The sequence below is a fragment of the Pteropus medius genome, unplaced genomic scaffold (assembly GCF_902729225.1).
Source record: "Pteropus medius unplaced genomic scaffold, Ma_sr-lr_union100, whole genome shotgun sequence".
NCBI classification, from domain to species: Eukaryota; Metazoa; Chordata; class Mammalia; order Chiroptera; family Pteropodidae; genus Pteropus; species Pteropus medius.
In genome coordinates, this window is record NW_024352783.1 from 653462 (window position 1) to 665860 (window position 12399).

The 12399-nt window shown below is 58.5% G+C and overlaps 1 protein-coding gene across 1 annotated transcript; it reads left to right on the forward strand.

The window, feature by feature from the left end:
- Positions 1–4419: 4419 nt before the first annotated feature.
- KDM6B (lysine demethylase 6B) lies at positions 4420–12362 on the forward strand. The gene is given in 24 exon segments (XM_039847242.1): positions 4420–4538; positions 4795–4936; positions 5030–5171; positions 5383–5481; positions 5581–5800; positions 5909–6001; positions 6088–6249; positions 6336–6533; positions 6623–6970; positions 7073–7373; positions 7376–7441; positions 7444–7889; positions 7892–8132; positions 8135–8185; positions 8188–9238; positions 9339–9465; positions 9575–9680; positions 10503–10708; positions 10827–10891; positions 10975–11046; positions 11140–11288; positions 11408–11522; positions 11614–11801; positions 11972–12362. Coding segments are annotated over 22 exon segments (4587 nt in total). The 5' UTR covers positions 4420–4538; positions 4795–4936; positions 5030–5034; the 3' UTR covers positions 12118–12362.
- Positions 12363–12399: the final 37 nt, after the last annotated feature.

Sequence of the window (12399 nt, forward strand, 5' to 3'; positions counted from 1 at the left end):
GGATTTGGAGAGCTACTGGAGACCATTGCATGCCAGGTACTGTGTTAATCACTTTCTATACATGACAACCTGCTGTTGGCATCTCACCTTTCCTTATAGATCCCTTTGTGTTCTGTTCTCTCACCACTGCACTATAGTATTTGCCTCCTCCCCGCCACTCTAAGTCATACTTCTCTGCTGCTGACCTCTCTCTTTCTGCGAGTTCTCAGCCTGAAGTCCTTCTCCATCCCCCATTCCTCCATAGGAGAAAAGATGGTACCTAAGCAAGGGACTTAAGTTTTGAGTGTGCTTCACTCTTCTCCATTACTAAGTTTTTGAGTGGGACTGTTTTCTTCTATGTTTCTGTTTGACAAGATGGTTTGCACATTGGGGTGCCTCAGTGGAATTGTGTTGAATGAATGTGTTAAGTGAATGAGCTTCATTGCGAAGAAACCAATGGCTTCTGAGATCTGCTACACAGCCTCCTACCCACGCCTTCTCTAGAGGACACGAGACATTTGGGATGGTAACCTTGGGTAGAGCTGAGAGGTGGGCTGACCCAGGATGTGGCCTGGGAGGATAAAACCAACAGAAGGAAAACAGAACAGAGGCATTATAGGAGAGTGGTAAGGATGAGTCTCTGGAAAGAAGCCCAGCTCTTCCACTCTCTTGTAAAATGACCTTGACCAAGTTACCAAACATCCCTGAGTCTCAGTCCTTATCTGGAAAATGGGATAATAAAACCTCCCACGACAGGTTTGGGGGAGGAGTTTAAAAAATGTATAGAAAGTGATTAACACAGTGCCTGGCATGTAATAAGTATCAGTAAATGCTAGCAATTATCACTATAATGGGAGCCCCAGGGAGCTGGAGAATAAGCAAGGATGTTGAGGAATAGGACAGAACTTGATTGAAGGCAGACAGACCCCCAAATACTTGTCAGTCACGATCCAGCAAGACTCAGGATTTAGGGGAATGAGGGGAAGAATCAGCAGGGTCAGTCTGCTCCAGTGTTTCCCTGACTCTGTTCAGGAACATGAAGGCAAACACAGAAGGGCATGTGCAGAGACACACGTGACCACGCAAGTGATGCAGAGGCAGACCCAGACAAAAGACCGAGACAGGAGCAGACACACAGACAGAGACAGCAGCTCAGAGTCATGTAGACAGGCATAATGACAGGAACGCGTCTGACACAGGCACTGAAGGAGACAAGATGAGCAGATATGCAGGTGCACAAGGAGAAAGACATCGGGACCCACACACAGCCAACCTTGTCAGGCAGACTGGTGAACACAGCGGTCCAGTCAGAGGCAGACACAAGGCTCGCAGTGACACATAGCGGGCCGGGGCAGGCACTGTCACTCCTCGGTGGGGGGCGGGGTGGGGCCAGCAGCGGGGGAAGGCTGGGGAAGGGAATCCCGAGCGGGCGGCCTGCCCGGGTGGCTGAGTCACAGCGGAGACCCAGTCGGCGGCCCTCCCCTCCGCATCCCCCTCCCCCAGGTAAGAAGCGAGCCTGTAACCCCTCGCTTCCACCCGGCAGAATGAGGCCTGGCAGGAGCGGGGTGCGGCGGGGCTTCCGGGACCGGCCCCACTTCGGTGCGCGTGCAGCGTGCCTGCTGACTGCCTGCTCGGTAAAACCCTATCTGCGGGGTCTTGTGTTTGGCCGGCATGTGAGTCCGTGTGCGTCCGTCTGGCCTCTTACTCCGCGTCCCGCATGGCTGGAGCAGTGCGTGGAGAGGCTTTTCGGGCCTCAAGCCGGGAGAGAGTTAAGTGGGTGTGATTGATGGAGCAGGTCTCTCTCGGGGCCGAAGCGGGAGGGGGTCGGTTAAAGTCCCCGAGCCTGGAGCCCGGATGGAAGGGGTGGAGCTGGGCTTAGCCGGGAGTGCCCGGATGACGGGGGCGTGGCTTCAGCTGGAGAAGAATTAACCCTTTCTGAGCGGCTGACTCGCGGGACTGTTGGGCGGGGGAGACTGGAATGTCTGCCCCTGAAGTATACCGTCATCCTAGCTTGGCTTTGGCCTCATGCATCTACCTCTCATCTGTCTTTGAGGAGTCTGTGGGTGTCTTTCTTTGTGCCAGTCCGTGGTTGTCCCCTCCACTTGGTTAGTACGGACATCGGGAGTCGGGGAGGGCTATTCCTGCCCCAAAGCGAGAGTGGAGGTGAGAGTGGACCGCGAGCCGGCTGCCAGCGACAGGGGAACAGGTGTGAGCGCGGCGTCGGGACTGCCGGCCGCGGGGAGGGGCCGTCGTGAGGGAAGACGAGGGGGGAAATTCCGCGGGACTGGTGGTGAGCGGTGTGTGGGCTGAGTTGTGTCTGCCTCTGACTGTGTGTCTGTGTATGTTCAGGGAGGCGGGGGCTGAGTCAGTGGGAATAGGGGAAGGTTTTCTGGGTGACTCACGCTCCTCCACCCCAAACCTGAATCAGACCCCGAGGGAGGTCTTTATACGGGAGGCGGATAGAGAGTCAGACGTCCGGGTCCCGGGTGGGAACAAGGATCCACGGTGGTTGGCGAGAGAGTGTGTGTGTTTAGTATACAGGAAGTTTTTGTCCTCAAGTGAGGGCTGCTGTATTTTGAGTAGCGGCGCGGGGTGGGGGTGTGGATAAAGGTGGAAAGGGGCTGGAGGGACGGGACTCGCTGGTTTAGGGAAAGCTGAGTCAGTTCCCCGTGGGAAAGGGGAAGTGGTAGAGGGGAAGTGTCATCATCGCAGAAGGGGAAGCTGCATTTCCTGGAAACTGGCAGCGCCCTCGGCACCACTTCCCAAGCAGGGATCTGTGCCTCTGATATCTGGACCCCCGGTTCCTTGTTTTCCCATGTCTCAGCCATGGGTCCCGGGACTGGGGAGTGGGGAGCAGCCGGCCAGGTGTATACTTGACCGCAGTTAAGTACTTTATTTGCCCCTGAGCGAAAGGCTGTATGGTGAGGAGAGCGAGTTCTGGCAGAAACTCTGCATAAACTGCGGAGAGGGTCCGCAGAGCCCAGGAGCTTGCCAGGACTCGGCGAGGAGTGGCACGCCGGTACCTGTAGAGTCTAAGCGCTTGCATGCAAACAGACGACCTTGTCCTGCGGAGGGAGGACTCTTTTCACGAGAAACTCGTCTACCCTTGTGGGCTGGGTGGAAATTTCCCCACAGCTCAGACTTTTCTCAGCGAAAGTGAACTTTCCAGCCGCCCCCAGCCCCTTGTCGCGCGTTCTCCCCCGGCTTCCTGCCCGGCTGGAGCTCCAGCTGGAGCGCTGGCCCCGCCCCCGCCGCTTTGTACTCAACACTCGCCTCTCGCAGCTCTTTGTACTCTAGACTCAATGGACCGATCCCGGGAGCGGAGCCGGCTCCCTACCTGAGGGGACGCTGGGTAGGCGAGGAGGAGGCACTGGGACCGAGATCTTAGGCTCAGAGAGGCGAGAAGGAAGAAATGGGGCTAATGGAAGGTGCCCAGGATAGGGAGCGCTGCGCGCGTCGTGGGTCGAGCCAGCACGGACGGGAAGGGGGGGGGAGTGGTGTGAAGGAGGAAGTGAAACAGGCTCTGGTTTCTTTAAGGGAGTGGGCGGTGAGAGTGGGACAAGGGTGATGTCACCGCCTGTCGGGCCCGCCTCCTCCCTCCCTAGGACCCCCCTCCCCGTATTCTTACACACGCCGCTTCCGCTGCGCAAGTAGCCACGTCACGGGCAACCCCCGAAATCCCCCCTCCCTTGGGGGGGGCGGGGGCCACGTGGGCCGTGGGGAACCGCGTGGCCCCGGCAGGGAAGGGCATAGAGGATACTAGAGCCACAAGAGAGGGGCCACTCCGGACTGTGGTGCGCGACTTCTCAGAAGTTGGGGTATTCAAAGGGGGTTTTGGTTTGGGGGGTCGGTTGTTATTGAAGACCTAGAGAACCAGAAGTGGAGGAGCTGAAGGTACTGGGTGTGAGGCTGGGGGCTTGACCGTGGTTTGAGACGGTGTCAGGCGTAGGGCTCAAATCGCGGTGAGGGCAGGTTTGGGTGCCGTAGAAGTCGCCGTGACTGGCCAGCCTGAAGCGGTACCAAGGCGCCCTCGGAGTGGGGAGGTCAGGCACTGGGTGAGGTGAAATGAGGATGGGGAGCGACGCCTTTGTCTGCGTTGTACATCTGTCTGCCGTCCGTCAGTCTTACGGCGGCCGGGCGGGAGGCTTCTTGGGCAGACTAGCGGGGAGGACCGGCGGCTTTGTGGGTGCGTGGAACTTGCGGGGGGCGCCATCCCCCAGGCCCTCCCGGGTGTACGACTCGTCGCCTTCACCTAAACGGGTCACCGGCCCCGCTTGCCCAGCTGGCCTGAGTGTCAGGTCCGAGATGGAGACCCTAGGTAGGAGCCGCCAGGTCATGTCGGGGTCACCCGGGGCCGAGCCCGTCTGACCGGCTCCGCTGCCCCTCCTCCCTGGGCCGGCAGCGGCCCGGCTAACCTCGCTTCTATTGGTCCCGGGCAGGCTGTTACTGAGGCGGAGACGCGGGTGATGATTGGCTTTCTGGGCAGAGAGGAAGTCCTGTGATTGGCCGGATCCCTGGAGCTCGCCGACGCTGTGAGAGGACGCTCCCACGGAGGCTGGGTGAGCTGCTGCTGCCTTGCCTGTAGGCTCCCGACTGGCCATCCGGCTCCCTGCCACTCGTTTCGGCCCCTAGCCGCTCTCCTGGGCTTCTTAGGGGTTCCTTAGGTCCGGTGGGCCTCCTCTCAGGGAAAGCCAAAGCCAGGCGCCCTGCTCACATAACAGACCTATGAGTGCTGCAGTCAGGCCAGACTAGCCCTTGGGCCCCTACTGTGTGCTGGCTAGCTCATCTCACTTCTTTGCCTCCTCCTCTCTGTAGAATTGGCTGTGAAAGCCCCTGGGCGGCCATCTGGGGACAGTGGGCTCTCCTGTCAGAGCGGCTGGAGTGGGACCATTGCCCCAGAGAGCTGGGGCAGGGGCCGTGCCCTATCTCCAGGGCTCCTGGGGCCACTGCTGACCTGGTAAGGGCAAGGCTTGGGCTGGGTTGTCTGTGTGTACACAGGCAGCTCAGGCTATGCCCCCAGTAAGACCATAATCTCTTCTCCCTGACTCAGGCTGGATGCATCGGGCAGTGGACCCTCCAGGGGCCCGCACTGCACGGGAAGCCTTTGCCCTTGGGGGCTTGAGCTGTGCTGGGGCCTGGAGCTCCTGCCCGCCCCATCCCCCTCCTCGTAGCGCATGGCTGCCTGGAGGCAGGTGAGAACTTGGGCCATCTCTGTGTCTCCAGGAACTCGTCTTCCAGTCTCTTGTACCCCTCAATTTCTGTCATCCTTTGGGTTTTTTGCCATTCCGTGGGCCTCAGTGTAATCCTCAGCTGCCTTCTCTTATTGCCTCAGTCACCTCCTTCCTAGACAGGGACACAACTGTTTCATTTTGATGTATATTAACAGACACCTTCTCTCTCCAGGTGTTCTTCCAGCATTGGGCAGCCCCCACTCTCTGCTCCCCTACCCCCTTCACATGGCAGTAGCTCTGGGCACCCTAACAAACCGTATTATGTTCCAGGGTGAGTGAGGATTCAAAGGTGGTAGGGATGGGAGGTAAAGCTGGGTCTTTGAAAGAGTTTCCCTGAGCCTGACCACCCCCAATCCCTTCTGCTCCACAGGACACCCACCCCAAGACCCCTCCATGGGAAGCTGGAATCCCTGCATGGCTGTGTGCAGGCATTGCTCCGGGAGCCAGCCCAGCCAGGGCTGTGGGAGCAGCTTGGGCAGCTGTACGAGTCAGAGCATGACAGTGAAGAGGCCATACGCTGCTACCACAGCGCTCTTCGATATGGAGGAAGTTTGGCTGAGCTGGGGCCCCGCATTGGCCGACTACAGCAGGTAGGATAAGGGAGGACATTAGAAGCTAGGATTGTGCTTTCTGACTCAGTGCCCTCATCTAATGTCTGCTTCTGTCCTGTCCCTTGCATCCTTCCCCCACCTCTCCAGGCCCAGCTCTGGAACTTTCATGCTGGTTCCTGCCAGCATCGAGCCAAGGTCCTACCACCCCTGGAGCAAGTGTGGAACTTGCTGCACCTTGAGGTGAAGCTGCGGTTGGGTGGCCTAGGGAGGAGGGCTGGGCCAGGTCTGCTCCTGTGCCATTCTCTCTTCTCTCTTTTTGTCCTCAGCACAAGCGGAACTATGGGGCCAAGCGAGGGGGTCCCCCAGTGAAGCGAGCCGCTGAACCGCCAGTGGTGCAGCCTGTGCCTCCTGCAGCACTCTCAGGCCCCTCAGGGGAGGAGGGCCTCAGCCCTGGAGGCAAGCGCAGGAGAGGCTGCAACTCTGAGCAGGTATGGTTGTATGGGAGCAGGCAGGCAGGCAGCAAGTAGGAAGACCAGGACAAGGAACAGGATTTTTATACCCTTTTTTCTTCTAGACTGGCCTTCCCCCAGGGCTGCCTCTGCCTCCGCCACCATTACCACCACCACCACCACCGCCACCACCACCACCACCACCCCTGCCTGGCCTAGCCACCAGTCCTCCATTTCAGCTGAACAAACCAGGGCTGTGGAGTACCATGCATGGAGATACCTGGGGCCCCGAGCGCAAGGGTTCAGCACCCCCAGAGCGCCAGGTGAGCACCTATCTATTGCTCCTCATTTTTTACCTGCAAGTGCCTGTGTTTTCCATTCCTCACTCAGTGTCCTCATTTGCCTCCTGTAGGAGCAGCGGCACTCGCTGTCTCACCCATATCCATACCCAGCTCCAGCCTACACTGCACACCCCCCTGGCCATCGGCTGGTCCCGGCTGCACCCCCAGGCCCAGGCCCCCGCCCCCCAGGAGCAGAGAGCCATGGCTGCCCGCCTGCCACCCGTCTCCCCGGAAGTGACCTTAGAGAGAGCAGAGTTCAGAGGTCGCGGATGGACTCCAGCGTTTCACCAGCAGCAACTACCGCCTGCGTGCCTTACGCCCCTTCCCGGCCCCCCGGCCTCCCCGGTACCACCACCAGCAGCAGTAGCAGCAGCAGCAACAACACTGGTCTCCGGGGCATGGAGCCGAGCCCAGGCATTGTGAGTGATGACCGCAAGTGGAGGGTAGAGTGGGGTAGTCAGTAGGAGCTTGTCTGAGTTGGCTCAAGCAGCCCTCTGATTACCTCCCTCCTTTACTTGCAGCCCAGCGCTGATCATTACCAAACGTCCGCACTGGAGGTCTCCTCTCACCAAGGCCGCCTGGGGCCCTCGGCACATAGCAGTCGGAAACCTTTCCTGGCAGCTCCCGCTGCCACTCCCCACCTGTCCCTGCCACCTGGCCCCCCATCACCTCCTCCACCCCCGTGTCCCCGCCTCTTACGCCCCCCACACCCCCCTGCCTGGCTGAAGGGCCCAGCCTGCCGGTCAGCCCGTGAGGATGGAGAGATCTTGAAGAGCTCACAGCTCTTCTTTGGGGCTGGGGCCAGATCCTCACCCTCCCCACCTGTGAGGGCTTCTTGGGGCCTCCGCCCTGCGTTTTTTCTGTGGGCTCACCAGGACTGCACACCCCTCCCCAACCACCAGCAGCAGCAACAACATGGCAACCACAGCAGCAGCCCTCACGGGGCCTGTGTCCTTCCCCCCACCTCCATATTTGGCCAGAGTATGGACCCTCTCTCCCCCCCGGGCCCCCAGCCCAACACTGAGCCCCCAGGACCCACCTCTTGCACCCCTTACTCTTGCCCTGCCTCCAGCTCCTCCCTCCTCTTGCCACCAAAATACCTCAGGAAGCTTCAGGCACCCGGAGAGCCCTCGGCCCAGGGTCTCCTTCCCAAAGACCCCCGAGGCGGGGCCGGGGCCATCCCCAGGCCCCCTGAATAAAGCCCCCCAGTCTGTGCCGCCAAGGGTTGGGGAGCTGCCTGCCCGAAGTGCACGACTCTTTGATTTTCCCCCTACCCCACTGGAGGACCAGTTTGAGGAGCCAGCTGAATTTAAGATCCTACCTGATGGGCTGGCCAACATCATGAAGATGCTGGATGAATCATGAAGATGCTGGATGAATCCATTCGCAAGGAGGAGGAACAGCAACAACAGGAAGCAGGCGTAGCTCCCCCGCCCCCGCTGAAGGAGTCCTTTGCTTCTCTGCAGCCTCCATTCCCCACTGACACAGCCCCAACCACCACTGCTGCCACCACCACCACCACCACAGCCACCCAAGAAGAGGAGAAGATCACAAGGCCGCCGGCCACTAGCCAAGTTCCTCCTCCCCTCCACTTCAGCCACAGCCGCCGCCATAATCCTCACTACCCCCACCAGCCAGCCCGCCAGCCTGCTCAAATCCTTGGCCTCCGTGCTGGAGGGACAGAAGTACTGTTACCGGGGGACTGGAGCAGCTGTTTCTACCCAGCCTGGACCCTTGCCCACCACTCAGTATTCCTCCAGTCCCCAATCAGGTGCTACAGCCCCGCCGCCCACCTCAGTGGCCCCTAGCGCCCAGGGCTCCCCACAGCCCTCCGCTTCCTCGTCATCTCAGTTCTCTACCTCAAGCGGGCCCTGGGCCCGGGAGTGCAGGGCTGGTGAAGACCCAGCCCTGGGCCCCATGACCCCCGAACCGCCACCCCCACCCCTGCCTCTGCCCCCTGTGCGCTCTGAGTCTGAGGTGCTAGAAGAGATCAGTCGAGCTTGTGAGACCCTTGTGGAGCGGGTGGGCCGGAGTGCCACAGACCCAGGAGGCCCAGTGGACTCCACAGACCCAGTGGACAGTGGGACTGAGCGACTGCTGCCTCCTGCCCAGGCCAAGGAGGAGAGTGGTGGAGCAGTGGCAGCAGCAGGACCAGGTAGCAGCAAGAGGCGGCAGAAGGAGCACCAGAAGGAGCACCGGCGGCACAGGCGGGCCTGTAAGGACAGTGTGGGTTGGCGGCCCCGTGAGGGCAGGGCAAAGGCCAAGACCAAGGCCCCCAAAGAAAAGAGCCGTCGGGTGCTAGGGAACCTGGACCTGCAGAGTGAGGAGATCCAAGGTCGTGAGAAGGCCCGGCCTGATCTTGTTGGGGCTTCCAAGGCCAAGCCACCCATAGCTCCGGCTCCTCCACCAGCTCCTGCATCCTCTGCCCAGCCCACATCTGCATCAGCTCCTGTTCCTGGGAAGAAGGCTCGGGAAGAAGTTCCAGGGCCACCAGGTGTCAGCCGGGCTGACATGCTTAAGCTGCGCTCACTTAGTGAAGGGCCCCCCAAGGAGCTGAAGATCCGGCTTATCAAGGTAGAGAGTGGTGACAAGGAGACCTTCATCGCCTCTGAGGTGGAAGAACGGAGGCTGCGCATGGCGGACCTTACTATCAGCCACTGCGCTGCTGACGTCGTGCGTGCCAGCAAGTGAGTTAGGGACTGTCACCCACGAGGCTGCTGACCTGGCCTGCTAGGCGGCTCCTTTCCCCTATCACCCTATTTCTTCCATTTCATTGTCTTCCCACAGGAATGCCAAGGTGAAAGGGAAGTTTCGAGAGTCTTATCTTTCCCCCACCCAGTCTGTGAAACCGAAGATCAACACTGAGGAGAAGCTACCCCGGGAAAAACTCAACCCACCCACACCCAGCATCTATGTATGTGTGTCCCTGCCAGAGGGTTCTAAGACAAGTGTTGGGAGTTGTTGGGGTGCTCTGAGCCTGTGACAGGGCTCTGATCCAGCCTTATCTCCTGGTTGTCCCTCAGCTGGAGAGCAAACGGGACGCCTTCTCACCTGTGCTGCTGCAGTTCTGTACAGACCCTCGAAATCCCATCACCGTGATCAGGGGCCTGGCAGGTTCCTTGCGGCTCAGTGAGTGTGTGGGGCAGAAAGGTCAGGGAGGGTTGCAAGGATCTGGGGGCTTTGGGTCCCTCTGAGAGCCCCTACATTTGAAAACCCAGTGGCTATAGAGAGCTTTCCTCAGTCCTCAGTGGGCCGTATTTGAAGCATGCTCTGAATGATGGGTCACCTGGCCTCAGGCTTTTCTTCCATCTGTCTGTTTCCAGCAGTAGGCAGGTGGGAAGGGGATATATATCAAGGTCTGGTTAGAGTCACTTTTGGTGTTGTGAGTTAGTAAGGAAGAAAAGATTACAGATTGTAGAGAACCCCTGAAGATCCAAGGTTCGGGGCTTTTTTTTTTTCAATCTTTATTATGCAAAATTTCAAACACAAAAGTAGAGGGAACCATATAGCAATATAGAAATCCATCTTGTTTTCTGTATACGCAAAGTCTTCTCCACACATATATTTTCCCTTCTCTTTACTGAGTTACTTAAAGCATATTCTAGGCTTTCATTTGACTAAATCTTTGATTGGATCCAATAACTTCAACTGCCATTCATTAAGCACCTACGATGTGCCAGGTGCTGTGCATAATATGGCCTCATGCACACTTGAGTACTCAGTGGAGGGGCTGAGGCTCAGAATAGCAGTGGGGAAAGAGGGCTGGTGATGGCTGATAATCCCAGCTTTGTGTGGGTCTGGGGTTCTTGCCTATTTCTCCTGGGTTGACCTCTGTGAAGCCTATGTCCAGCCTGTCAGAGACTTGAGGAGTAAGAAAGGACAGGGTAAGTTGGGTCCTCGCTCCCTGCCTTCTGTCTTTGCCCCAACGCCCTGCTTGGCCCTCCCTTGCAGACTTGGGCCTCTTCTCCACCAAGACACTGGTGGAGGCAAGTGGTGAACACACAGTGGAGGTACGCACCCAGGTACAGCAGCCCTCAGATGAGAACTGGGATCTGACAGGCACGCGACAGATCTGGCCCTGTGAAAGCTCCCGTTCCCACACCACCATTGCCAAGTACGCACAGTACCAGGCCTCATCCTTCCAGGAGTCCCTGCAGGTGAGGGGCGAGCATGGGGCAGCAGGGGTGCAAGATCAGGGGATTTGGAGTGGGGCTGTGGCCAGAGGGCTCCTGGGGAGTGGCTGATCCAGGCCTACCTACCCCTGTGGCCAAGCAGGAGGAGAAGGAGAGTGAGGATGAGGAGTCGGAGGAACCAGACAGCACCACAGGAACCCCTCCTAGGTATGGTAAAATATGCCCCTTCCCTTCACGATTCCTTCCCTTCCCCATGTTTCTCCACCAACCAGTGCTCTTCTCCCCCACAGCAGCACACCAGATCCGAAGAACCATCATATTATCAAATTTGGCACCAACATCGACCTGTCTGATGCTAAGCGGTCAGTGGGCCTGGGGCTAGTAAAGCAAGGGTAGGAGTGCTGATGGATCTGCAGAGCAGGGGTAGCCTCTCATATTTGTTGCCTACTTCGCAGGTGGAAGCCCCAACTGCAGGAGCTGCTGAAGCTGCCCGCCTTCATGAGGGTAACATCCACGGGCAACATGCTGAGTCACGTGGGCCATACCATCCTGGGCATGAATACCGTGCAGCTATACATGAAGGTCCCTGGCAGCCGAACTCCAGGTGCGGGAAGGGCGCGGGGGCGGGGCTGGTGTCAGCGCTGCTGTCAACCAGTGAGGGCCAAAGGGCGGGCTTGAGGAGAGCGGGCTGTCAGCCATTCTGTTCTCTGTCGCCCCCTGCAGGCCATCAAGAGAACAACAACTTCTGCTCTGTCAACATCAACATAGGGCCAGGCGACTGCGAGTGGTTCGCTGTGCACGAGCACTACTGGGAGACCATCAGCGCCTTCTGCGACCGGTGCGCTCTGCCCTAGCCCCCACTAGATCCACCCCCCATGTCATGTGCCTGAGCCCCCAGGTTTCCATCTGACCCTATGGCCACTCCGCAGGCACGGCGTGGACTACCTGACAGGTTCTTGGTGGCCAATCCTGGATGATCTCTATGCTTCCAATATCCCTGTGTACCGCTTCGTGCAGCGCCCTGGAGACCTCGTGTGGATTAATGCGGGGACTGTGCACTGGGTGCAGGCCACTGGCTGGTGCAACAACATCGCCTGGAACGTGGGACCCCTCACCGGTGAGAGGGTGGGACATAGAACCACTCAGCTTGTGAGGGGGTGGAGCCTCATGTGGCGGGCTGGGGTGGAGGTGGTGGCTAGGAGGGCAGCTAGCTTTGAGGGAAGTGGCTGGGGTTCAAGTGGCTGGGGGCTATTTGAGAATCTTGTAGTGACCCCCTCTGGCCCACAGCCTATCAGTACCAGCTGGCCCTGGAACGATATGAGTGGAACGAGGTGAAGAATGTCAAATCCATTGTGCCCATGATTCATGTGTCCTGGAACGTGGCTCGCACCGTCAAAATCAGCGACCCCGACTTGTTCAAGATGATCAAGTGAGGGTTCTATTTGGGAGGGAGTCCCTCTCCACCTACCTGGTCCTACTCTTGTTCTGCCTGTTTAATGCTACCCCATTCTCCATCCTCTCCACATTTTACCATGCACCCTGCAGTATTACTGTGCTGGGGCGTCTGACAAAGTCCCTGCTCTGAGGGGCTTTATTTTCCAGTGGTCCAAATAGACTAAATAAATAAATAAATAAAAGAAATGTAAGCTGTTTCAGATGTTCGGGTCAGGAGATGTGACCTGGGCATGAAATGGGAAGGCCCTGTAGGTGTGGGC